This window comes from Labrus bergylta, chromosome 16 (assembly GCF_963930695.1).
Source record: "Labrus bergylta chromosome 16, fLabBer1.1, whole genome shotgun sequence".
In the NCBI taxonomy this organism is placed as follows: Eukaryota; Metazoa; Chordata; class Actinopteri; order Labriformes; family Labridae; genus Labrus; species Labrus bergylta.
In genome coordinates this window covers 26,337,972-26,365,928 of record NC_089210.1, presented here as the reverse complement: position 1 = coordinate 26,365,928, position 27,957 = coordinate 26,337,972, and the positions used below count along the sequence as shown (strand labels likewise).

General features: G+C 38.8%; 1 protein-coding gene across 3 annotated transcripts in view; it reads left to right on the top strand.

The window, feature by feature from the left end:
* LOC109991838 (potassium voltage-gated channel subfamily C member 1-like) overlaps window positions 1-27,957 on the top strand; it is an 81,174-nt gene that overhangs the window by 18,316 nt on the left and 34,901 nt on the right. For all 3 annotated transcript variants that reach the window (XM_065965119.1, XM_065965118.1, XM_020644246.3), the window contains exons 2-4: window positions 17,775-17,906; window positions 19,004-19,865; window positions 25,107-25,319. In XM_065965119.1, coding sequence (XP_065821191.1) covers window positions 17,775-17,906; window positions 19,004-19,865; window positions 25,107-25,319 — 1,207 coding nt within the window. The remainder of the gene's footprint in view (window positions 1-17,774; window positions 17,907-19,003; window positions 19,866-25,106; window positions 25,320-27,957) is intronic.

Here is a 27,957-nt window from a genome sequence, read left to right as displayed (position 1 = left end):
AAATCGATTAGTTAATACAGATTTACACTTTACATAGAATTCTCATAAGTGTGTGAATGGGTAGGTGTGACCTATGGTGTAAAAAGTGCTTTGAGTAGTCAGAAGACTAGAAAACCACTATACAAGCTCAAGTCCCATAGAGAAATCAATGGAGTTATAGAGTGGTATACATAACCAGCGTCAAAAAATCCACAACTCATCCAAATGCAGGTAAAATACTTTTGGCAAGCAAAGTAAATAATGTTTGGTGCCAGTGACGGGTGTCAACATTATTTTGTAACATGTCTTCACTCTGCTAACAACATGCTAAATTTGATTGTCAATAACTGAATCGCTATACTCTGATTTATACTCACTGTCCACCATTTATGCTCACTTAACTTTCAGACAGTTGATACAATTTATCCGCAGTGGGGCAGTCAGCACTATCAGTTTGACAAAGTAAATGGGGATCTGTTCAGGGTGGGACAGTAATAAATCACATGGAATTTGGAATACATAGGACCTTGTGTAAAGGGGTTATAACAACTTTATGTTACATGGAAAGACATCAAAGTTTGCAGTTCTGCAATCTCTGAACCCATTGGCAATCATCATCTTTCATTGCCTAGTAGGCGAGATTAGACCATGCCTCTGGAAACAGATGCTAATGATTTTAGTTATTTTGGTGAAGCCAGTGGTCAACATTACAACATTACTTTTGCATGAGGTGTTTACATCTGCAGCGTAAACACTAGTTTTCTCTTCTTGTTCCCTAACATTCCCCCGGAGTAACACCCTTTTCACTAAAGGTATATAATTGTGGGTCGTCTGCATAGCTATGTGGCACTGGATTATTTGACTGATGTCTAACATGAAAATAAATAATAAAACTGGATCTAGAACAAAACCTTGCAGTGGATTGTTTTTGGTAGAAGCAATGTAATTGCCTATAGTAACTGCATATGCTTGACCAACTAAGTGTAGTGTCTTGGATGCCTTTACCCAGATTTGAACTCAATTAAATGGCATGATTCCCTGTATCAAAACTTGCATTTTGAAAAATTGAGCAGAGGAAGCTCCTGTTCATCCACTAGTGTTTGATTATCTGTGTGCTTCCACGCCTTACGGCCAACTTCCACCAGATGTCTGTTCGGTCCGTCTCTGCTCCTTTCCGGCAGCTGATAGGTTTTTACTTTATTCAATGTGTGTGCTTCCACTGGCTCCGCTCCGCTGCGCTGCATCTCGGGGTGTTGTCGGAAGAGGGTGCACTGACCTGACCGGACACGCAATGCACACGTATCTGGTGGAAGTTCAGGGTTAGTGTTCCTTCGAACAGTCAGCCAGTCTCTGAGCTTACCTGCCCCTGGTAGCTGCTGGAGCCTGCGCAGGCTGAAGAATGGCTAGAAACATCAGCTAACGATTTAGTTTTAATGGTGCGAAGCTGCATTGCCAATTGCTAATTCTTGCTTCAATCACAGCAAAGAAACTACACAGAGGTGTAGCTTAACTTCACACAGCTAGCTACAGAATGGTATCCAAAAGAGGAATGTGTAAATGACATTTAAGTCAAGAGGGTGCACTAGTAAATTGCCACTTTTGTGTGGACAAGACAGTCATACTCATAAATTCGAATCAAGACGTTATAATGGCAGTGTAAAAATACTCTGCAATAAAAACTTAAGCGTGGAGTATATATAGGTAAGGTAAGGTATACAGACATTGTACTATACAAGTTGCGTTCAAGTAGGCTACTTAAGACTTCATAGTTCTGAGCTTGAGTAAATGTACTTAGTTACATATTCTAGTTAACTTTGTGTTTACTTCAAATAATTGCATATGCAGTTGTAAAGCAGGTAGAGAAAAGTTTGACTGGTAATCTTTTCAGTTTACCAGCCATTGGCAGATATACTAAATGGTTCATTTTGGACCCTGGACATAACAAAACAGAACATTCTTTCTCTAACTCAACCCTCTGTATAATATCATATTCCATTTTCTTGCTCTCATTCCTGTCATCCCCAAGGTCTTGAGCTTTTCTTAAATCACTCAAGGGAACTAAGGCTGTGCACACACACACACACACACACACACACACACACACACACACACACACACACACACACACACACACACACACAGACATACACATACTACTCCCTATTTTTGATTCTACTACAGTATGTTGGTTTTGTGTTCCACTTTCATCATGTAGCCTTTAAAAAGAAAAAAAGGAAGTAAGGGAAGAGGGGATGAAGAAGGTAAAGTAAGCAAACAGCAAGAATGAGCCAACGACGGGATGCTTGCTGCTTAATGTACCTTGAGGCGTTTTTTGTACATCATAGTACTGTAGTTGAGATATGTTGGATAGGCCAAGTGTACAAGAAAATATATGAGAACAAAAAGACAGCGCAATCCATTTCCTCTTCTCTCACTAATACAAATCACTGTTTTACAGAAACCTCAGGAAAATTTGCTTTTTGCTGCTGTGGCAGACATCTGGCATCGCTGTCCAATTGTGAAGAATTTATCTCAATTGCAGGGCTAAACCAACATTTTTTTTTACGTGCATTCTCCTTCTTGTAAGTTTCTTTTTATGTGTTTTCAAGAAAGAAAAAGACAAATGTTTTATACTGTTTACTGTTTTTAGGCTATGTGTGGTGAATATTATGCATATCAATCCTTAGTTTGTATGCGCTCTGGTAAAATGGCATACAGCATTGGTTTTGTTTAGGACAATGTGAACAGCTTATTTAAACATCATAAATATTTTCTACCTAAAAAAATTATGCACTGTTAACCCAGTTAAAACTAATATTACATTTACTCCCTCCAAACTTCCAAACAGCTAGCATTGGGGTTAAAATGCAAGGATTTCAAGTAGAGTACATGCTACTTATTCAGCTAGTATCAGTATCTGTGATCAAAAACCTTGCTTTATTTGTTCTGTGTTTGTTTTACATTGATTGTGTGGCAGCCATTGCATGAAAGTCAGGATGGTTGCTTGTGGGTTTCCTTGAGGTTAGGGTGGCAGGTCATCAACAAAACCAATAAAAAAAACCTACAACTTTATCTTCAGTCTATAAAATTGTCTTAGTTCTGTTTGCCCCAAGGTAGAGGACTTGTCAATTAACTTTACCATTGTGGCTCAAAAGAAAGTCTAGATCTCAGCCACATAGCACCACTGACAATGTGGTCAATAAGCTTAACACTTAACACACAAAAAGGACAACTGGAAGTAAAAAAAACAAAGGTTAAATGTTGAAGAGAGCTAGAACATAGGTGGAGTGAACAAATAACTTAATATGTCTAAGTTTAGCTGATGATATACAGATGTAATCAGCATCTGGGATATTTTAAAATGTGGACCTGTTTAACCGGCCAATGTGACTTACTCTGGCATGTATGCGCACACGCACACGCACGCACACACACACACAAACACACACACACACACACACATGATCAATATATGACCTTAGCAGAGTGCTCTCCTCAGTTGATGACCTCATCTAACCAGACGGTTAAAATATCAATAAGAGGCAGGGAGGCGGAGCCAAGCTGTCAATCATTATAGTTGACAATGGGAGGCTCCAGTCATGCAGTCCTTTCACTGGGCTTTGCACAAGAGGCAGTATTTCAACATTTGATTCTAAACAGCCAAACAAATATGTTATATATTAGCTAATGTACCTTGACCTGTCTGTGAGGCCAAATTTCAGACATTTTTTTTCATTTTGTACAGTGACAGCAGTGACTAACACAACATTTTAATACTTCTTTTTCTTACCCCTAAGGGTGACATGTGATAAATTGATCTCTTAACTGCTCATTTACTTCTATGGTTAGATTTTCAATTAGTTCATTATCCAAATACCTGGAAATTAATGACATTCTCATAAGGCCTAGTTAAATTTGGGTTCAGAGCTAATTAGTAAATGTCTGAATGCTAGCATGCTTGAATAACATAACTCAGCAAATCTTACCGGACTAATATCAATATGTTACCATTATCACTGTGAGAACAGATTTTTGCATTTAGTTAAATGCAACTTTGGCCAAACTGTCTTTCAGAGTTGTAGAAGTGTAGAATAATAAAATAAGTTATCTGTTACAGTTCTGCGATATTCACAAGTGTCCTGAGAATCACATACAGATCAGGGAAGGAAGTAATTAATGTAGGATAGACTGGATAGACTACAAGATTGTTATTTACGTGGATCTGATGAGACCCTTGATAAAATATGAATCTCATAACAATCATACTTTAACTAAAACTCTACCAGTACATTTTTTATGTGAAAACTGCTTGGTACCATTAAAATTGATGTAGGTTAAAACCATTGGAAACATATTGCAGCTCCCTTCTTTGAAACATTTCAACTTCTTAAAGCTTATCCTTTTGGGGTGGTGGGGTGGGGTGGGGTGGTGGGTTTCTCTTTTAGTGGACACCACAGTATTGGACAGTGCCCCTACTGGCCTGCTCTATTCCCCAGTTAGGTGCAGTATATTCACTTTCTGGCAGCTTCTACTTTTGGCCCTCACTCTGAGCCTTGGCAGACTAGAGCACATTTGGCAGAGCTGCATCCTTCCTACTAACTGTATTGGAGCTCACCCTGCACAGAGTGAAGCACTGCAGCAATCTGTATCCTGCAACGGCGCTAGCGCAGAGTGGGGGGGGGGGGGGCAAGGAGGGAGAAAGCTGATCCAAACAAGTAGTATTTTCAGGTTTCTTCAGGGTTTATCTGCTGTTTCTTCTTATTTCATTTTTTGGAGTTCTGATTAAGGGTTTTTAAACCCATCTTTAGAAATGTCGTTTTATCCCTCTAAAAAAAACGACCTGAAAACAGACCTCTTTGTGTCTTATTAAACAATAAAATAGATTCTTTCTAGATGTACACACTCTGAGAGGGAGCAAAGTGTTGCAGCGTGGCTTGGGGCTGTTTAGTGCTGTAGCCAGCGTATGGATGAGGGGCTCTCTCTGTGCCAGAGCCCTGTCGCGGTGTGACTACTCCTCCCCTCCCACTCCAGCTTTCCTATGTCATTGTTCTACCTTGGGTATCCGTTGGTCCGTGTCTTTTAGCACAGTAGGAAATCCAGGCATTACATCAGCTTGTAAGTTGTCTCCTCTCTGTGCACCTGTCCTCCTTTTTAGCTCATTGGACAATCTTTTCAAGCACAAACAGGTTTACTCACTAGATTTAATTAGCTGGGAGATATGTCTTTTTTCCCCCTTAAACGGTGCATGCTTGTTATTCTTCAAGCTTACACTAACTGGACTTACTGCAATGCAGACTGAATAAGAATCCAAAGTCAATGTGACTAGCTGTATTAATGACTTATGGTGATTGTATTAATGAGATTGAATCCATCAATTCATAATGAAAGACATCCTATTGTTTTTTATCCAAAAGAGTACCATCGATCCTCTTTCCCTCAACCACAAGCCTCCAGCCCACCCCCGACAACTCCCCCATCCCCACCCCATTGCTGATTCAGTGCAGTCTAGCTTTGCTTACACTTGCGTCTGGTGAAGGCCGAATGGCAATTACAATTAGAGTGCTTTATGCAAGGCTGAAGCTGGTTGGCTGTAGTAGGCATCTCTCTGAGGAGGGGAGAAGGGACATATGGTTGAAGAGGAGACAGAGAAAGCAAAGGAGGAAACCTGTCCGGGCCTATACAATACAAATAAATGCAACATGGTGCACAAGGATGTTTAGTTACATCTTTTAATTAAAAGCCAATTCATAATACAAAAATGACTTGATACCATGCAGCAGCCCAAAGTGCTGTTGAAGAACTCAGGATCTCTTGCTTTTACAAAGTAGTTGCTAAAAAGGCCACCACTAATGGTTTTAATAACCCTCTGACATTATTCATTATAATTCCAATTACAGTATCCCCAGACCTTTGTGCTTTTTTATGTTGAAGTTAATCTTGGACACATGCATGCTGCCGTCTGTAAACAACCGGAAGAAAAGCTGCGGCATCAAACATCAAGCTGAGGGATGCAGAAAACCATAAACTGCAGAAGGACAAAGGATGACTATATGCACAAAGGATGACTAGATGCATAGAGGTAAATTAGTATAAATGTGGAAAATAAAGTGGAACAGGAGGAGAAGAGAATGGGGAATTCACAGAGGGAGGTACTGTGAGGCGTCCCAGCTGTTTTAACAAGGTAATGCACAACCCTAACCCTAACCCAACTGCACCACTTTTTCTTGTCTGAAACAAAACATAGCTTCATGACCACAGACAGGCTGTCTATTACCTGAACATCTACTGTCACAGTGTTCTTTTATCACATATATGTCCACACAGCCTGTCCAGTTAGGTTTCTGACTGACTTGGCATAACTCACACGTCAACTGGTGTGTGTAAGTGTGTGCTGTGTGTGTATGTGCGTGGAGGGAGCTCAGCCAACATACTGCTGTATCCTCCTCCTGGGGCAGTAAACAGTATGCAAATCTTCAGCCGGGCTATTTGTAGTGAAGTCACCTTTACAAGGAAAACGGTGTGTGCGTTTGTGTGTATGTGGTTGTCTTTTCTGCAGTGTGAGAGAGGACATCCCGAGTGCTGCGTCAGTGCTAAAGGAGAGAAAAAAGTGATGTCATTTAATGGCTCGCCAAACCTTTTGGCTGCAGTTACAGAAAACTATTCTTCATGTGACTAACATATGTAAAGTGTTACACAGCTACAGTTGAAATAATAAATAACATGTATTTGTAGAACATGTCTTTGTTAGTAGACGTTCACATTGGAAAACTAGTGCTCAGCAGATCCAAACATAACAGTTCTGCCACTATCAGCAGGATGACATCATTTGTCATTCTCATCACTGGTGCAACATTTGTGATCTTGCACCTCTTTGATTTAGGTTTGGCATGGTGGAGGCAGGATTAGTTGTATTCAATTAAATCAAAACTATTTTATTAGGGCTATGAAGAAATGCAATCTTGAGTTATAATTTCTGCAGATAGTCAGGTGTGGCTGAAATTCAGCTAATGCAAGAAATTAAGCTCAAACATCTTCCTTAATAACTCTTATATTAGTATGAGGACAAATAAAATGATATAAAGTACCATGTTTACATTTGTTGTTTTATGCTGTTTTTCTTGGCAGTAAAGTCTAATTGGTAAAACAATCTTGTTAAAACAGAGTCAGCATTTAATTAACTTTTCTGATTTGGGAAATGTTTCATCTTGTAAAAGTTTCTCTTAAAAAGTCTTTCAATTTTTTTTTTAGTAAACATAATTGCTTTATTATTTGACAACTTCAGACTTTGCACAAAAAAGAATGTCTTGTGAAGGATGACAAGTTTTGGTTAAATATCAATCAGCAACCTGTCTTCCTTTTTCTGGTGTTAAGAAATTATGCCAATGCGGAAGTGCAAAAACCTGCAGCCTGTCAAGTGTCTCCCGGAAGTTACATACAGTACATACCCCTTAAAGAAAGTCATTATTACCAGTAGAAATAAACATGTTAGAGCCTGCTTCAAAAACTAGATGGTATGAAAAGCTCATGTCTCGATCGGTACACACTGTACGAGTCGGGACATTTTTAATAACCTGTTCGTTTTGATTTTATGAAGGACAAGTGTTTTTTACAATAAGGCGCATAGCTGTCCTCATTGAAAGGTGGATGCAAAGCACTGGTGTAGTGCAGGGTATATGCAGGTATACGGAGTATTCTCACTTATTTTTCAGTCTCCATAGGGTATACCCACTTCTAAATCTCATCTGATATACACCATTCATTGATTGAGAATATTGAAATTCCTTTCCCTGACGGTGAAGGGCTGACTCTCCCTACTCCGTCTCTAATTGGCTAGTACTACACACTAACTAAATATGTAGGAGATGTCACTGTTTATAACACAGGCTTACATGTCACTGTTTATCCTCTGCTGGACGGGTCAATAAAAAAAAAAAGATTAAGATTAAACTCACTTTTTTAGGCACCACTACACCAGTGGTACAAAGTAATGGTTTGCCAAGAGGCTTCAAATCCACCTTTGTTCCAGCTCTCAGCCTGACGTTAGGTTGACTAAAAGTTAGGGGGAGACAATATTTCCAGCACGGCCAAAACCATCGGTGGGTTTTCAAAGCCCCCTGCAGTAACAGATTGGTGACGTCACTAAGGCTTCTTCCATTAACATTTACAGTTTAAATACTGAGAAAGTCAGCATTTTCTGTCTTCTACGGCAAGTCATTAGCCACTTCCAGGAACTTTTGTAGCCCTGAAACAGGCGTGCAAATATAAGTCACTTTTGCACTTACATTTTTAAACAATTTGGCAAACATGCGAGTGGTGTTGTTCAACTCATTTTATTCTTGGCAAGAACTTGAGTCGCTATTTTCCCTAGATCTACTCCTTTGAAACTCTGAGTTGCCAACTTTTGTGATAAAAGGATTTGAGAATGTTTCAGGCTCGATGGGTTTATTTTATTTTATTATTGTTTTGCTCAAAATCCATTTCTTTAAGTTAACCTTTATCACAGTCCTTTGCTTTGCAGGATGTGACACCATAGTATCTCTCCTACAAAAATGTATTTGTCTGTGAACCAAGCAGTCGAAGTGTTTCTACTAGCTAATGCTAACGGCTAACACATATATATATATATATATATATATATATATATATATATATATATAAGTATTACGCTATTATTAGTAGATATATATCTTCTCTTTCTTTGTCTTTCCTCCAATGATATATTGGTCGGTATGGGATCAGTGTGATGAGTTTGGGCACGTCTCAGCCACGGCCAGGCTAAGTGACTCTAATTAGAAGCTTTTGATCCTCCGTCCCAAGCTGAGAGCACTTTTTTTCTTGCTTCATCCCCATCTTGTAATTGTCCTATCTTCCTTCATTTCCTCTCATCCCACTTTCCTTAAGTCTTCCTCACTTACTTGCACACTAGCTCCTGCTGCTTTTTATCACTGCTCTAACCCCCTAAAACCTTTTTATTTCAGTATTGATGTTATGTTATAAGCACAATACCTAGGTAATACATACGGGGTAGCGTTTTTGAACTCACCGGATGACATTTTAGTGTTATTTCTTCCGTTATGCTGAACACACGCAAAACAGCAAGAGACCATGTAAATGCTTTTAACAAGCTTCTATCTTATGCTTTCAGTGATCAGCTGGTCTTTGTTTACTTAACTTAACAGCTTAGCATGTTAGTTTAAGTAATGTGTCAGTTTATGTCAGCAAAATGTTGAAGTATTCAATGATTTCTGACCAAGAAAATCTGGATCATATTTTAGCAGATCTGTTTAACTGTGGCTTGCCATCTGCTGTTATTTAATAGGAGAGTATTTAATTAGAACTCTGCAAACATGAACAACGTATTTCTTCACACCGCATAGTTTATTTAAATGACTGACTTTTTTAAAGACTTTTTATTTGAGTTTAGACGGTTTCTTTGGCAAACAATACCAACTTCACATATTTTTGTTTGTCATTGTGTTATTTTATAGACAATCTACGCTACATATCCTGAACATCGGTACAATCTCAAAGTAAATTATGTTCTGGCTAAGAGGATTTATTTTATTTTTGATTCATTCAAAAAGGTTTATGCAAAGAACAGTTTACCGCAGTCTGTAATCACATCTGCCTGCACATTGTTATTACATAAGGTGAAGCTAGAATTGTATTGTGATATGTACAATAAAAGGAAAAGTAGCAAGCTTTTGCTTTCAGCTTTATCTGTATTTTATTTTAAGTCAAATAGGAACATAAAATAAGCAATTTCCTGTCAAAATCAAGGCTGCCCACTGCTTCCTACCATGTGATTAAGAGATAATTGGCTCTAGCTGCATAAAGGTCAATTTAAAGATAACAATTATGATATTATAGTTGGTCTTTAAGTATTGCAGATTAATTTTTGGCTGACTTTTGGACAGAGGAATTCCAGAAACGTGCAATAAATTGCATTGTGTTTGCGTTTTGACCAGATTTAGGAAAAAATTCCCCTATCACACATTCAACAGACCCAAGATTGTTATTCATTGTGAATTGTATTTCTGTTCTCCTGAGTAATGCAAGTTCAACATTAACTCTTCTTTAAGTCTTGTTTTTTGTCTTCATCAACATCTGAGAAAAATACAGTTAAATTATATGTTTTTAAGCTTTTGCAGCTTGTTTTGCTGAAAATAGCCGCTTTTTGAACCTCAAATCTGTTGTGTGATGATGTGACAACCGCACAAATAACTAAAGGTTGGGTACTAATTCCCTGGGTTTGTCACTACCAGTGGCCCCTTTCACTTTAAACACATACAAATTTAAAAGCCAGAGAGATTTGAGACCACAACAAGAATTGAATGAGGAGAGATCTAACACAGCTGAGAGATGACGTGAAGGGAAGAACACAAATGAAGGAGAAAAGTATAAAAAGAGTGACAGAAATAGTGGAGAAAATAGCAGGGACAGGCGGGAGAAAAGGTAGTCTGATGAAGAAGACAAAGAGAGAAAGCTAAAGAAAGAGTGGAGATTGTCCTGGGGAGGATGTAAGGAAAGAGATTTAGGTCATTCTTTATGACTGGCAGGAACAAGGGAATGTAAAAGAGAGGAAGAAGCAACGACCAATGAGGCAAAGTAGGAAGAGGAAGAAGAGATGAATTGTAGTAGTAGTAGGGTACATACGTAGAGTTGGCCCAACATATCTCTACCCTCCGAACTCTGAACTCTGTCTCTCTCTCTCTCTCCCTCTCTCTCTCCGCCCCCTGCTGACCCCCCCCTTTCCCTGCATATCACCTCACACCCATCATCCCCCCACCACTCCTCCTGGTCACACACACACATCTCTCATCCACCTGTATTATTGTATTATAGTATGTTCATATTATGTCCATATTCTTTATATTATCTGTAAACTAGTATAGGATGCTCACTGCACCTTAATCTGTATATTATAATCCTAAGAATACACTTATATTTATAGCATTTATTTATATTTATAGCATCCCATTAATCCAGCCATCCATATATACCTAATAATTCACTTTTTTTAGTCTACATCTGTAAATTTTGTAATTACTGTACATAGCACAGACTCTTGCACTTTCTGCTTATTTGCACTTCTGGTGAGATGCCAAACCTCATTTCGTTACTCTATACTTGTATATGTGTAATGACAATAAAGTTGAATCTCATCTCATCTCATATTGTGGCTTGTACAGACCTACACAACCCATTCAAATAATTGTGGTGTACATAACAGTATTTAAAAGTTAAAGTTTCTTACAGTTAATTGATAGTAAATGTTAATTCAATTGCAATTCTAAAAAGATGAATACCTGAATAATGACAGGTTGTAAGTTGTAATACTTAAGATTTCAGTCCTGGTTGATTCGGCCAGCGGCTGATGTATCTGTTTATTGCGCCACCAAACAAAGTCAAATTCTTTGATTGATAATAAAATTATGATTTATCAGTGATGATTGTTGTCAGTGCTAATCTTAGCAACAAATACATTACATCTAATGCAACTGTTTCTCAATTAAAGCCAGTCAATTCTCCAATTGAAAACTTAACATAAAAAGAAGAAACAGCAGGAAATGTTGAGTTACAACAAAGGGATGAGTCAATAAAGTATACACCTCTATGGGGCCTTATCCCACAAATGCCATAATCTCTAGTTAGTGAAAAAAGAACACGATTCATGTTTGCATTCACTTTGCATTCAATATGTTAAGGTTTTAAAGGTTTTACAATAACCTGTCAAACCTTAAAGTCTATCATGAGGAAGTAGAACAAATCTTAAATATGACTTGACAATGGAAAGCTAATAGGCTAACATGATTTAGAGTCCATAGGCTAAGGTCGACAAGAAAATATTTTTTTCTTTTCAATGACTTTCCATTAACCTTTATCCATTCTTTTAAGTTTTTAGATTTGACCATTTTACATACAAGAAATACGATTTTGACTTCTTCCCCGTTGCTATGGTAACTAATTTTAGATACAGGCTTCTGCATAGTTGGCACTTTAAGTAAGAACAGTAAACAACCAGTTTTACTACATACATGGTGACCATTGCGAGTCAGCCTAAAGAAAATCAGGATAGAGTTTTAACACAAACCGTGATATAATAGGTTTATTCAATAAAGCTCAGATGGAGCTGTAGGTACATGTGGCTAATTTAGGATTCAAGATTTTTATTTGTCACATGTTCATACAGATGTGCAATGAAATGTAATGACTGTTCCACCAAGCCATGCAGTAAAAAATAATTACTGTAGAACATATATACAGTAAAATTGAGATTATTTTAACAACACTGGATTTTGGTTTGCGATCCCTCTTGTGTTGAATCAATTTCAACCAATCATAGAAATGGCAGACCCCACCACTAACAAAAAAACAACTTTGTAAAGAGGTAATATACGGTATATATTTTTTTGATACAGAAACATGGATTTACTGACCATTGTTAAGATCAAAAACAGTTGAATACAAACCTAAATCCCACAGTGGACTGTCTATTGTGTAAAAATATTCATTTGTCTTTCACACAATCATCATAACAAAAAGAACTACAAAAATGGGAAGAATAAAAGAACGCTGACTAGGTGACTTGTAATGGTTTGTTTTGAAGGTCCCCATTTCCATTAACTGGGGAATTAAATGTGCATAAGAATGTTTCCTTCTGCCTGCTGTGTGACAGGTTAGAAGTTGAACCTTTCCTAACCCTTTGATATCAACAGTGGTGACTATAACCCACACATGAACTAGTCAGACGACTGTATTTTTTAACAGCCAAAAGATTCCCAATGATTGCTGGTGTTGTGCCAAACTGTCTGGCAATGCAGACAGACTCTCCAGCCAGGAACCTCTGGGCAGTAACTGGCTGGCAGAAGTGTTTCTTACTTAAAAATGATTATACAGTAGAAATAAAAGAGCAATTTTACTGTAGAAGAAAACAACAGGTTTGTTTCAAACACAATGTGTAAGGTCAAAACAAACCATTTCATAAGGGTGCAGAAAAAGGCTTTTGTCAAGCCGTGACAAATCAGACGCTGTTAGCGCTTATGTACTGCCCTCGCCCCGTTTCTACCAGCTAATCTTCCAATGCCACACGGAACCAAAAATATTTCACTTTTGAGGCTAGCCTACGTTCTTAAAAAAGGACGGATCCATGGTTCACCCTATCGTTTGTAATGACTTAGTTGTTGGGCTGTTTTAGTGGCAAAGTAGAGCCACAAATTGAGGGGCTGAGCTTTTAATGCAGCACTACAGGTGAGGCTGTATTTGGCTGATGAGTTCAACACAATTTCTCCTGAATAATCTTTTTCAAGCAATATTCCTAATTCAGCCAATAGAAGCTTGTTTGTAAGCGTAACCCACTCCTGGATAAATGCACTTCTCTCTATAGCTTCTGGAGGAGCAGAGATCTCCTGAAAAATTCTATTTCCAGGAGAAGCTGTATATGTGAACGCGAACAGCCAAATTTCTTCGCTCAGACTTCACCTGGAGTTTCTCATCACAAACCACTAGTATTTTTTCCGCAGCAAGTCCGGGTGAGCTGATGTGAGAACGCCGCAAGATGTTCTTTGGAGAATTCCCCTCGAGCCAATAGGAGGGGGAGTGACGTTTATATTCTGTAACTGCTGCACGGTGCATAGAATGTATACACAAGACCACTACGGTTTCCGTGCACGTAATTAAAAGGCTGCATTATGTTTTCTGTTCGTCAGTATGTTGTTCTCTGCTATTTTGTTGATGTTGTCATTCCATTGTACTACATGTAGCATTGATATAAAGGCAAATATTCTCATTATAATGTCTTGTAGCTTTGTTTTTATCCATCACGTCTTACATCAGGAGACTCCCCCCCGCCCCCCGACAGGGATAGTCTCCTGCTGTGAGGAGCATATGTGACTGCTCCTGGAATGATCTAGATATGTGCAGGAGTGCTTATGTGAAAACGGCTTCAGAGTCTGCATCAGTAGGTCTGTCTAGAGGTTAAACTTTCTCAAGTGCTTCAACAGCTGCACCAATTCCAATTTCCACAATGACCTTGTCATGGGACTCAGAACTTCTGTCTTTGGATGTTTTTTGTTCAGCACCCAGTACTTAGACTTTATTGGATGTGCGTGCCTTTTTGAAATGTTTGTACTCAGAACTGGGCTCAGGTACTGATTAACCTTACAATCAGACCAAATTGTTTCAAACAGTCCAACATTTCCAAATCATCACTGGATTTTGATTGTGGGGACCCTTTTGGTGCAATATTATAATCAAGAGAGTACAATAAATCTTCAAATGTTTTTTATAATGCAGTTATTTATCATCGTTTGTTTGTCGTTGGTCTAACAGATGCGTAGATTGTTGCTGCTGTGTTGATAGGATCTTGAAATGGTTTTCATTTTATCTTAATGATGTGAAAAGCAATCGTGTAAATAATCACTATGATAAGGAAAACACACTCAACCTTAACCCTAACCCTAACCCTAACCCCTGGCCCTAACCCATCAGATTAATGTAATGCAGCATGTGGTTAATGGTTAAAACAGCTTGATTTGGAGAAAGTTAGTGGAACCTGTGGATGATTTGACTCCTAGAAATAAAATCTCCTTTTGGAAAAGGGAAAATCACCTCTGTGGATAGTTTGGCTCCTGCTAAAAACCTTAAGAGGGATGAACAATAAAGGGTCATTTTGACACTCGTGTTTGTAAAGCGTAATCTTCCTTTTTGTCTTTTTTCTGTTAAATAGCTAAAAAAGAGGTATGGAGGAAATGACAGTTCAGCTGTTGAGTCATCTCTTGTGTGATTAGTTAGATAGATTTTTCAATGAAATCGTTCTCTCAGAATGTATACATTAGTATAAAATTACAAATTATTTAATTTTTCTGACACCTCTGACTTCAAAACTTTAAAAGAAGGTATAGTATCATTCACAGAATTTACTTAATAAAAAGGGAATTCCCCCCAGCTTCAATAAACTGCGAATGAAGTAAATTTACATGTGCACTAATAAATGGATACGATTTTTTTAAAGGTGTAATTTCCAGTTGAAAAATGAGAACATATAAATTAACGTGTGAATGCCTGTGTGTGTGTGTGTGTGTGTGTGTGTGTGCGTGTGTGTGTGTGTGTGTGTGTGTGTGTGTGTGTGTGTGAATGCTTGTGTGAATCCAGGGCAGCTCTAGATAGCAGTGTTAAATTAGACCATGATAATAAGCTGTGGGACTTAATGTGCTCCCTGAGGATTAGAGGAAGACTTCATCTGTCTCTGTCTTCATCACTGACCTGACACACCACACATGCACCTACACACACACACACACACACACACACACACACACACACACACACACACACACACACACACACACACACACACACACACACACACAAGGAAGTAGTTAACACATGGTTTAAAATCTGTTATATGGATTGCTGGTTTTAGGTTGCACTGTTACTAGGGTGTAATCATAGTCTGTGTTAAATATGGACGTAGTCTCAGTGATGTCGTCACCCATTGGTTTCTGAAACAGGAACTGTTGAAGCCCATCTATGGCAGTGGCCATATTTGAAATGCTGTCTCAAACTATAAAGAATTGAGCCATTCATTAAAAATTTGTTATTGAACACACGTAAACATATTCATGTCCACTGACATTTTAGTATCGGTGTGTATGAATGTGTCCGCAATGGCTTCATTTTTCAACACCGGATGTTGCCATTTGTTATTCATAATGTAAAAGAAAAATAGAAAGAAAATAATGATTTGAAATCTCTTATGGTACTGGTAGGTTGGTTCTGTTCTTTGTTTCTCTTCCACATTGACATGAAGAGATTTGTTCAGTGGCATCAGCCAGCCACCCATCGTAGTGCACGTTCTGCCCGCTCGTCTCAAAGACTTTAAATGTTATGCTCCCCTGCCTGGGAGCTGGAGTCTGACATCACTTTCCTGCGTCGTCCACTTTGCCATTTTGTTTTCGAGTTGGTTTGAATTATGATCACTTTTTAGCACGGCAAGTTTGAAAACAAAAACAAAAAGCCTTTTCATTTTTATTTGAATGATGTCACACAATATGCATACATAGAGAGTAAAAGTATAATGCAAACTGGATGACTGAATATTCATTTTAAATATAGGTAAAATAATGCACCTATATTCTGAAAGTTAAAACATGTTTCTGTTACTGTATTTTCATTTTAAAATTAGCTTTTTCATTTGAATTATGATACAGATGTAGCGGGGCATTTTTTGAAAATGATAAAGCAAATGTAATTTTCTTCCTCATTTTAATTTAGTCAAAGAATGTGCATTTTTGAAGTTGAAAACTAAAATTCAAATTAGATAAATTAATCATCATTTTATTTTTGAGTCAAATAATACACCCATATTCTGAAAATTAAAAAGCATTTCTGTTAATGCATTTGAATTTTCAAATTAGCTTTATCATTTGAATTCTGATCACTAATCGCTTCCATAATTTCAAGGGTCGCAAGGTTCACCTCAATTGCTCGGTTATGTCGATATGCCCTGTACGTTTCAAAAAAGATCAGACCCTACCTTTTATGCCATGCTACACAACTCCTTGTACAGTCTTTTGTAATGTCTTACATTGACTACTGCAACTCCTTACGGCAGGTCTCCCTTAAACACAGATTTAATCCAGAACGCAGCAGCACAACTGGTTTTCAACTAATCCAAAAGAGCATATGTCACTCTGCTGTTCATCTCCCTCCACTGGCACCCAGCTGCTGGTTGCACCAATTACAAAATCCTGTTGCTCCTTTAGAAATATGCCTACCTTAACTCCTTCATCCAGGTCTACACTCCCACCCACCTTCTCCCGCCAACAAGGCGCCTGGTCCTACTTTCACAACAGTGCCCTAAAGTTGCTCTTATTTTTCTGTAGTCTCCACACAGGCGGTGGAATGAATCACTAAACTCCATTTGTGACCAGCATTATGATCAGCATAGTCCATTTTCACCCCTAAGAAACAGCTGAAGGTCCAACTCTTTCATGAACAATAGTCATTTTAATGTTTAATTTTAATGTTAACGGGACATTTTACTTATATATATTTATATTTATTTAACATATATCCAAGCTCAAACCATAACATATGCAGTATACATCTATTTGAACTTTGATTGGTTGCTTCTTCTGCAAATAAGCCTATTTGAGCCTGTATTAAAAAATATAAAGTAACTTAAAATATAAATGACTTGCTTGTTGCAAAAAAGGTTTATTGGTGGCCTTTTTTTTTAAGGAAAAAGTGCTTAACTTGGGTGTGAGAGATCGATAAGGACACTCAAATCAGTAATGGTTTGTACATGATACGTGCTTCCATAATGCACATTCCAGTAATGAATACATCTCTTTATTGCTTATTTTGTCATGTATATGGTTCTTTCTACAAGTACTCTATTTCCCCCTTGCTTTAGCCTCTGTGCCTAATTACCTTTACGCTATCCACCAACCTGTGCTCTCCCTCTATCCCTCAGACTGTGCTGTTATCAATGAGAGTGCAGCAGTCAGGACACTGAATTAACAGCACTCCCTTAGTGTTTTATTGGCTCCCCCTACCTGCAGCCTGTTGGCATGACCACTGTTTTCTACTGCAATGGCCCAAATCCTCCTCCTCCACCAACAGCCACATCAACACTAAAATACTAACGGCAAATAAAAATAAAAAACGAGCCGACGAGAAAAACATTTGTGTGCAGATGTAACAGTTTGCTGTGATGTTTGAGTGAAAAGAGATTTTGTCTACTGCAAATAGTAACATGTCTCTTCCCCTCTCTGCTTTTCTCTTTGCAGTATGTGGCATTTGGGTCACTCTTCTTCATCCTCCTCTCTATCTCCACCTTCTGCTTGGAGACCCATGAAGCCTTCAACACCATCTACAATAAAACGGAGACAGTCATCGATGGAAACGTGACACGTGACGAGGTACAGTGAAGTTTTTGTGTACTGAATCAAAGAGACATCCACGGGGTCATGTATCCCTTATATGTATATCTTTAGTTTTGGAGGTTTGTTAAAGGCAAATTACAAAGAACTAAGCTGCATGGGCAAAGATGTCATGCCTTGTTGTCCCTATATGTCCATCACCTAAAATGCTCAATGCTGCATTTACTATAATGCAATCTGCATTATATTTTAATCAGACACTCTGCACATGCACTTATTCCATATGTTCCATCTGAAAACCCTTATAACATTGTACAGTTCACAAGAAGGATCTGTTTTCTTTATTATTATTATTATTGTTTATATTGTGGTTGTAGTAGTAGTACTTCTAGTAGTAGTAGTGTAGTAGTACTATAAGTATTTGTATGATTTTTATTGGTATCATTACTAGTATTATTACAAGGATGATGACTGTAGTAGGACTGGACTCAATCCTGGGTCAGGAAGGCACCAAATTATTGCTCCTGTTAGGCTGCGTAAGCTTGATGCAGAGGTAGGCAGAACATTAGGATCAATCTGGTATAAATTATTTAAGTTATTTATTTACGTATCTTGTGTATAAATAAAGCAAATTGTTAAAGGAACACAAATTGAATCTCAGAAGAGAAAATAGTAAGGCAACAGCCGTTTATTTGGTTTCCATGTTTTTCTTTCTTGTACATCAACTTTGAACAAAAATGGTTTTTGAAAAACAAAAACAGATGTAATCATAGTGGAATAATAGGATAGTGTTTTCTGTGTGCAACAAATTATGCAATCCGGACTTCGCCCTCAAGGTCTCTGTACTTGGGGTCTGCACACTGACTGCTAGGCTACCCAGGCCCTAAATCTGTAGTTTTAACAAAGATTGTAAAATAATTTCCATCATCAGATCCCAACATGACCTCTCCTCATGGCATGTTATATAGACTTTTACCTTTTTCTGAATTCATCAAATTTGTTTGCCATGTTAAGAAAAATGTCTGTTTTGTGCATCTCTTTGATTCTGTCCATGCATTAATTAATAAATGATTGATTAAATGAATGACAGCTTGATAAAATCAGCATACCCTTTCCTCTTTTCTTCCATCCTGCAGATCGTGTATGAGGTCGTCACTGATGGCTGGCTGACCTGGGTGGAAGGCACGTGTGTCATTTGGTTCACCATTGAGGTGATGATGCGTGTCCTCTTCTGCCCTGATAAGGGAGAATTCTTCCGCAGCGCCCTGAACATCATAGACTTTGTGGCCATTGTGCCATTCTACCTGGAGGTGGCACTAAGTGGCCTCTCCTCCAAAACAGCCAAAGACGTGCTGAGCTTCTTGCGTGTGGTGCGATTTGTTCGTATCCTGCGTATATTCAAGCTAACCCGCCATTTTGTTGGTTTACGAGTTCTTGGCCACACTCTGCGGGCGAGCACCAATGAGTTCCTGCTGCTCATTATCTTCTTGGCGCTGGGCGTCCTCATCTTTGCTACTATGATTTATTACGCTGAACGCATCGGTGCAGACCCTGATGATCCAACAGCTGCAGCCCACACAGCTTTCAAGAACATCCCCATTGGCTTCTGGTGGGCTGTGGTGACCATGACAACACTGGGCTATGGGGACATGTACCCTGAGACATGGTCTGGAATGCTGGTGGGTGCTCTCTGCGCCTTAGCTGGTGTGCTAACCATCGCCATGCCTGTGCCCGTCATTGTCAACAACTTCGGCATGTACTACTCCCTGGCCATGGCCAAGCAGAAGCTTCCCAAGAAGAGAAACAAGCACATCCCCAGAGCGCCGCAGCCAGGCAGTCCCAACTACTGCAAGCCAGATGCCCTGGCAATGGCAACTGCCTCACCGCACAGGCTGATGGGCAATGTTATTGGGCCAGGCATGGTGGGATCTGGCAGCATGATGGGCACTGGGGACTGCCCACTGGCACAGGAGGAGATCATAGAGATCAACAGGGCAGGTAAGTTGTTGAACAGAACTGGGATCAGGCATGTATGTCAGAGATTCCATGGTCCAAGTGTGTGGATGTGAGCATAGAATCCAAACCTCTGATAGCTTTTCTAAATGAACTGTCAAAGTGATGTATTAAGCACATAAAAAAACAACCTGATGACAAAAGTGCTTTTCAATCAAAGAAAGTGGAAAAATTTAAACAAAAACCACAATATAAGACCAAGTAAACCCACATACACAATTGACAAAAATGTTTAAAATAATTGAAGTATTTGATTAAAACAAATATGAACAGAGATAAAAGCATCGACAAAAGAGGTGTTAGGAAACCCCTGATTTTTAACTTAACATATGAATACAAAGGTGCATTCCCCCTATCCCTTTCCAACCCCGGCGCAGTCTAGGCCTGTGAAGGCTGTTTCGTCATGAGCCGGGGGTCTGGCCGAAGATTTCTGCCTTTTAATAAGGCAGTTTTTTCTTACCACTGTAACTTTTGCTGCTTTGCTAAAGTGCTCATGATGGATAGGCGGGGTCTTTGTAACATAGCAATAAGTAAGGTCTTTTACCTGCTTTTTGTAACATAACAACGAGTATGGTCTTTTTACCTGCTCTTTTGTAATGTTAACAGACAAAGAGTAAGGTATTTTACCTGCTTTTTACCTGAATTTTGCTTTAGGGGTTGAAGTGCAAGCTGTAAACTTGTCTTTTAAAGGACGAATATGTGATTTTTTTGATCCAGCAGATGTCGCCCTTGAGCACCAGCATGAAACCAAAACAACTCATGCAGTATTGTTGTGTTAGCATGCGAATGCTAGCGATCTATATTATACTTGTATCTTCACACTGCATGTAAATTTACCTGAAATGAGCGTGATCTAGAAACACAGTTAAGCAGTGAGTACAGTATGTTATTCTTCTTTGCTCTAGTCCCTCAATTAAACAACTTTTATGCGTGAGGTGATGAGCCTGCCTGCTGTCCTGGCGATGTAAACACGCTGTAGATATGGCTCAGAAATCTTGGAAAACATCACAGACAGCGGGACTTGGATGACACACTCATTGTAGACAGTCATGACTCACAGAGTTAGTTTCAGAGGATATACTTGATTTCTACATTTAAGTGTGAAAAATCATATATTCTTCCTGCACTATGTAGTTTCAGGCTAAAGCTTTGACTCTCTTTTTTTTATGCAGACATTTTAGTCTGCTCAGCAACAAGCGCACATCTCCCCTCTCGCTACTGTGCATCTGATTCTGACATTACTGACCAATAGCAGATAGGATGATAGGAATGTGGTATAATGAAAGAACTGAAACGCCTGTGAAAGCGTCTGAAAGATAGACCGAAGATTCCTTACGTATCTCCTCACCCGCGACGGGATACACATAGTGGGGCTGAGACAGACAAAGACGGTCCGACTGACCGGGTTATTATTTTTTATTCTGGTATACCAGTGCTCGATCGCCTACCTTTGTTGGATTACTTTTGTTACATTTTTGGATGGACTGAGTTTGTTTTGGATGTGTGAACGGCCGCGTCAGCAGATGGCTTCCTTCTTTTTCTTTGGACTAAAAAGAGACTTAAAAGACAATTTAAACTGAACGTCCGTAGATCATATTGCATATTTCGACTTTTAGTTTATTTTGAATTCATAAAAGGGTAAATTAAAGGGATATTTTTGATGTAATTACTTTTTTTATTTAATGCAACGCACCGTGTGACGTAAATTACTCAGAGGACATAATCAAGGATTACAAAAGATTTAAGTTGGTAATCTATGATTTTTTGTTAATATCAAAGAAGTAGGCGATACAAATATTAAGTTTGGGTTGGGTTCCTTTTTGATAATTTTGACTCTATAGGTTGATCTTCCAAACGAATCCCTTGTGAGTTGCCGATTGTAAAAGGTTATGTTATGTGCGGCACGCTGCTCTCCTATGAAAGCAAAATAACGAAGACCTCGACGATGAACAGGCACCTGAAGAAGCCTGTCATTCAAACAACTCAAAATTGTTGTCGAAAACGTCAGTTATAACGGCCCACTTATTAAAATATCGTCGGGTTTAAATCGGGCTCGGGCTCATAATTACAGTTAATGGGTCGGGCTGGGCCAGGCTTTGACAGAATGTGCATGGGCTCGGGTAGGGTCGGGCTGGATTTTTTGGGCCCAATCTAAGCTTTATTTCAGGCTACAGATGAGGCAGAGCGACTTCAGCAAAATACATGCAGCTGGTTGCAACAAACCTGGGGTTGGAAAATCTCAGTTTTCCACAAACCCGATTTATTGATAAAATGGATTTATTAACCAGCCCTACATCTAGTACCACTTTCATACCCTTATGAGTCTCTCTCTATTCCAGGAACAAAACTAACAATAGAGATGTCAGATTTTCTATCGATCTCTTCCTTTTTTCAGATTGATTTTAGTCCATTGTTATCTCAAAATAGTGTTAAATGCACAATATTGGCGCTGTAGCTGACATCTTCAAATAGCATATTTTTTTTCTCAAATTAGGAACAATCAGAAAATTGGGATGGATAGAGAATTGGCTTAAAAAATGATCAGACCTAAAGATGGCTTTTGGAAGTATAGTTGGAGAATTACCTACACACTTTATTGAAGTAAAATCATATCATAAATTATGTTTCTTTTAATTTCATTGCAAAAGTCAATAAAGAGTGCAGGCTTCAGATGAATGTGTTGGAACAGGGTTGTGGGTTTTCTGTATTTGTATGTATTAGCATTGATGTGGTTTTAGACATGGTTTGGCGTGGTTAAAAGTAATTTACTGTTGCCAGACACGTGTCATCTCTGCTTCTTTACTTTACTACTTATAAAGTTTCAAATACTTATGTCAATCACTGGAGCTGCCTTAACAAATGTGATTATATTGAACTGCCAAGTTTTTCACTTTCTCATCAAAGTGATGACCAGAGGTCGGATTTCAAGCACTGAACTGTTGTGAGAAGTGCATCTCTGTTTTCATGCTGTAAATAACTTGCCGATGTCCTCGTTCCTTCATGAGGGGAGTGCACTAAACAAGATTTTAATATGCAACGGGATAAGAATGCTTATTACTTATTACTGACAAATTCATTTTCAGATTCTGTACTGCCAAGGCTGACATGTTAAGATAATCTCGGATTGGCTCTATATAGATATACAGTATTTTCTGTCTGTCTGAACATTGATCCAGGCCATATCATCTTGTCTCTGCTCTGCTGCTGACATGTCAATCATCAGCACGCAGCCAACTTTGTGCATATGTGTGTGTGTGTGTCTGTGTGTGTGTGTGTGTGTGTGTGTGTGTGTGTGTGTGTGTCTGTGTGTGTGTGTGTGTGCGTGTGCGTGTGTGTGTGTGTGATTGTTAGTTTGTTGCTTGTGGTGGAGTAATGTGTGTCTTTTTACAGACTTAAAGCTCTGTATTTACACATACAGCTCTGAGTTTGCTACACCTTCACACAGTTTGATAGCAAGCTAACATATGATAGCCTTGGCTCATCACCATTTACAGATAATGCAGCCAATAATATTATTTTCTATGTGGGCTGTGAATTGATTTTGCAACTAAATCATCGTGTGAAATGTTTTTTTATGGCTATGATCTTAGAAAAAAATACTTTACAAAAGAACAATAAACATGGAAACAATGCTATTAAATCATGAATGGTTAATATTACTATGACTATAACTTATCTGACCCATTCTAGTGCAGATCACTATTTACTCAGCTTAAGGTCTGCTGTGTGCTGCGGACTGTAATGACAGCAATTGAAAACAAATTGTGTTCAGCTAAATATTTCTGTAAACAAATGCAGACATGAAAAGAACAACACTGAGGGACTGACTGATTTGTAAAGTTTACTGCTTGCCCTGATGTTAGTCCTGCATTGCTCTGAGCAAGGTTGATGCAGAGAATGGACTGATTTGGCTGAACTCTATGACAGCCAGTTCTAACCCTATCTTTGATTATGGTGGTCAGAAAGACAATAAAACACTTGATTTAACTAGCAGTATGGGTGTGTGTGGTTGTGTGATTACCTCTTTGGCTATATCTATAGCTGTTGAGCATTAAATCATATCAGGTTAGGAGTGACAGCTGGTTTGAAAGATACAAACTCTTCTTTCAAACAGCCATCTCCTCTTGTGTGTGTGTATGTGTGTGTGTGTGTGTGTGTGTGTGTGTGTGTGTGTGTGTGTGTGTGTGTGTGTGTGTGTGTGTGTGTGTGCGTATGTATGTGTGTGTGTGCATATAACAGACTCCCATGCCTTAGTTTAGGTCCTCTCATTTAGTGCTGAATGATCGTAGCACATGAAGTGTGTGCGTGTTTGTGTATGTGTGCTTGCTCTGCTGCAGTGCGTTGGTCATGTGATCAGGACAGCTATCACGAGGCACTAACGCTCCTTTACCCCCCACCCCTCCCCCCCTCCCTCCCTTCTCCTGCACTCCTCTTCTCTTTCGCTGTCTTTTATCCTTTTTTTTCCTTTTACCCTTTTTGATTTTATTTTTACCGTCCACTCTTTTTTCTCTCTCTGTACTTCGCTTTCATCTCACATTCTTTGGCTTCTGTTTCTCATCTCCAAATCCCTTCTCCTTGTCCTCCTCTGACTTGCTCCTCACTGCTCCTGGTCTTATCTCCATTTTCCATTTTTATTACTCTGATGCTCTCAACCACCCCTTCTCTATCCCCCCCTACCCACTCTCCCTGTGCTCCTCCTTCTCTCCCCTGACCATTAATCTTCTTTTTCTTTACCTTTCCTCCTCTTCACTCTCTCTCAACCCCCTCCACATCATCTTTATGCCTTGCCTCCTTTCCTTGCTTGTTTCTATTTATTGTTTTTTCTCTCTCTCTTCTCCTTCCTCTCCTGTTTTCTCTTTTCCCTTCATATTTCTCCACTTATCATCTTCTATTGACTTCATTCAATCTTTTTTACTCTCCCCATAACACCTTTTTTCTTATTATTTTCTCTGTTCTCCTCTTTTACCCCACTTTCTCACCTCATGCCTTTAACTGTTCCTCTCCTCTCCTCTCCTCTCCTCACCTCTCTTCTCCTCACCCTATCCCTTTTCTTTCCTATCGTCATCCACTTTCTTCCTTATCTTCAACTTCCTCCTCACACCTGCAACCTGTTTCTTCTTCCTTGCACTGTCTCTTGTTTTTTGTATCTTAATTTCTACCCCTTGCTATTCTTTACCCCCTTACCACTCAAAATCTACCCCTTGTCGCACCAACCCCTTCCAACAGACTCCAAACAGAATGGGGATGCAGCGGCCAATGCAGCAGCCTTGGCCAATGAGGACTGCCCCACCATTGACCAGGTCCTAGGGGACGAGCGTAGCCCAGCAACTGGGGGTCTTGGCTCCGTCACCAGCCGTGAGCGTTACCCGCATGACCGGGCCTGTTTCCTGCTGAGCACCGGGGAATTCCAGCGCACGACGGATGGGAACGTTCGGAAAGGTAGGAGGGTGGAGGGGGTCCTGTGGAGGATTGAAGGAGGGGAAGGAGTGGGGGGAGGGCAGTACTTGAGTGACAGCAGTGGGCTGTCGCTTGATGCATGGAACTGATTGATATGTGCTGACATGGTGTGTTGTGTGCAAAAACATTGTGAAACAGTCAAACATACATGTTACAAAAAACACACACACACCCTAATATACACATTCAGGGGAGGGTCAACTTAAGAAGAACAAAAGAACACCTTATAAACTTGTAAAAATGGATTTGACAGGTGTTAATGATTCCCTTGTGAACCCATCATTCACTGATACAGAGAAAATGAAGATGCAAAAGAACAAACATCATAGAATACATTTTGAAGAATGTGTGGAATGTAGGCCTTCAAAATAATTTACAAGTAAAAATCAAAAACACTCAAAAACACACTTTATTATTCCTTTTTTTCCTCACTCCCTCCATCACTTTGAGTCTGTGTCACCATGTCTGAACATGACCAGCTCTGTTCTGCAGCACAAACAACATATCAATGTCCATTGAACAACATTGATATTTCACTTAATGATTCTTATTATTAGCACCTAAAACTACAGCTGAAGTAGGAGAGGTCCCCTTCATGCATCTATCCCGCATCTTTGCTGCAGAGGTACTGCAGAGGCTGCTGCTGCAGCACTGCCATGTGGGCTAATGTTGAATTGACTGGATTTAATCCTCTGTAAAATATTATTATCAGACAGATTTCTGAATTGTGGTCAAAGAATGCTTTATTCACATTCTCCAGATCATTCAATATTGAGGTGGGTCAGCAATCATTCATCAATACTAAATACAAGAAAACATTTGTCTTCTGTGTGTTTTTTATTCTGTGTTCACTTTTTATTTGAACATGTGTACATAAAGTTTCATTTCAAAACAGGCCTTCGTTGAGATTTTAGTGTTCCTCTTATTTTTAATGCTGAGTGCTACATAGAAGATCTGTGTTTAATCTGTTTGTCTGTAATATCAACAAATCCCAAAGAAAGGCAGAAGATAGGCGTCATGTATGTTTCACATAAATTGTGCTTTTTTTCCCTTTGTGAATCTGATATATCTAGAAAATGCAACACAAAACCTCAGAAAGAAAGGTCAAGGGTGAGTGGATGGGCCAAAAACAAAAAAAAAAGTGAAAAATACTCACCTGTGTCCTTTTCCAAAATCTTCTTGAAGACAATAAAGAGCTCAAAGGGTGCATGTAGTGTTTCTCTGAGTCTTAGTGTTGAGGGCTTATACAAATGCCTATGTTGCTTTGACCATTGGTGTTTTAAACAAAACATAATTGTCTGGATGTTGCCTGAGTTAATCAGACTTCACACAATGTTATTTTGCTACTAGGAGGCCATCAGTTGTATCTCAATCTGCTAACACGGCTAACTAGGGACACATCAACCAAGGCCTTTGCCATTCTTAAATACACGATGTGTGTTCAAGCTTAATTTTTGTAATTATTCCTTACACATTTCTATACATACTGTACAATATTCATCTAGGTTTTACGTTTTCCAAGATTGAATTGTTCTTTTACACTCCAGTTTCCTTGCACTGGCACAATACAATTCCTTCTTTTTAACTTTTTATCTATACATACCAGCATTTTTGTTCAACACTTTCCATCTCCCTGTTATAACAAGTTTTGATTTGAATTATCTTTTCTATAACTTCTCAGGCTTCATCAAGCCAGAATAAGCTATATACTTTACATCAATAATTCCAGTCATCATCAACTGCACTTTGTCTTTTTGTGCTTTTTGCTTCAACAATTATTGAATGTTAGTATACTTACTAACATATAGACTTTATGCACAGTCATTTTTTGAAGGCTCAGCAATTTCTTAAAACAGTTGGGCAATTGTTACTCAAGCAGAAAAATATTTTTATTTTCATTATTTTTAATGCAGATATCAGATTGTTGATTTCAGGTGTGAAGCTCTTGGTTTGAGTCTCAGCCTTTCAACCACTTCAGGTCCATGTAAGTTTTAATTGGGTCAATTTTGAGAGTCAGAAATACTCTGAGCTTTTCTCAAAGCCTCTTGAAATTGAGCCTGCAATTGCAATTTTTATGTTAGACAATTTGACAGTTTCATTCAGCATCCACAAAACTCCCAAATGAGCCACTTCCATTCATTATAGTAAAAGCATAGTGTTGTTCATTTCTTGGGATTTGATGGAGTGATAATCAGAAAGAGGAAACAAAATACCTTAAGCCTCATCCTGAAACGTAGCTACTGTTGATCTATTAATGTTGAGGAATGTTTCGGTGTATCATTTTGAAATGAAACTCTTCATTATGTGAACTTACATTCTTAAGAATCTGATTTGGCAGATCAGATGAGAGTCACTCTGTCCTCAGTCATCAAATCAGACTTCTTTATTCTTTTGCTGTATCTCTTTCTTATTGTACCTCTTTTCATACTTTTCTAACTTTTTTTCATTATTTTACTAATTTCTCTCTCTGTTTGCTTCCGCCCACACTATCAACTGTCCATGTTCAACATTCTGACACTGCCTCTTCATCTCACTGTTGTATTTCCCTTTTTAATCCGCATCTACATGATTTCTACTGGTTAGGAACCCATCTTCCTTTTTATTTTTCCTTCTTCTGGCG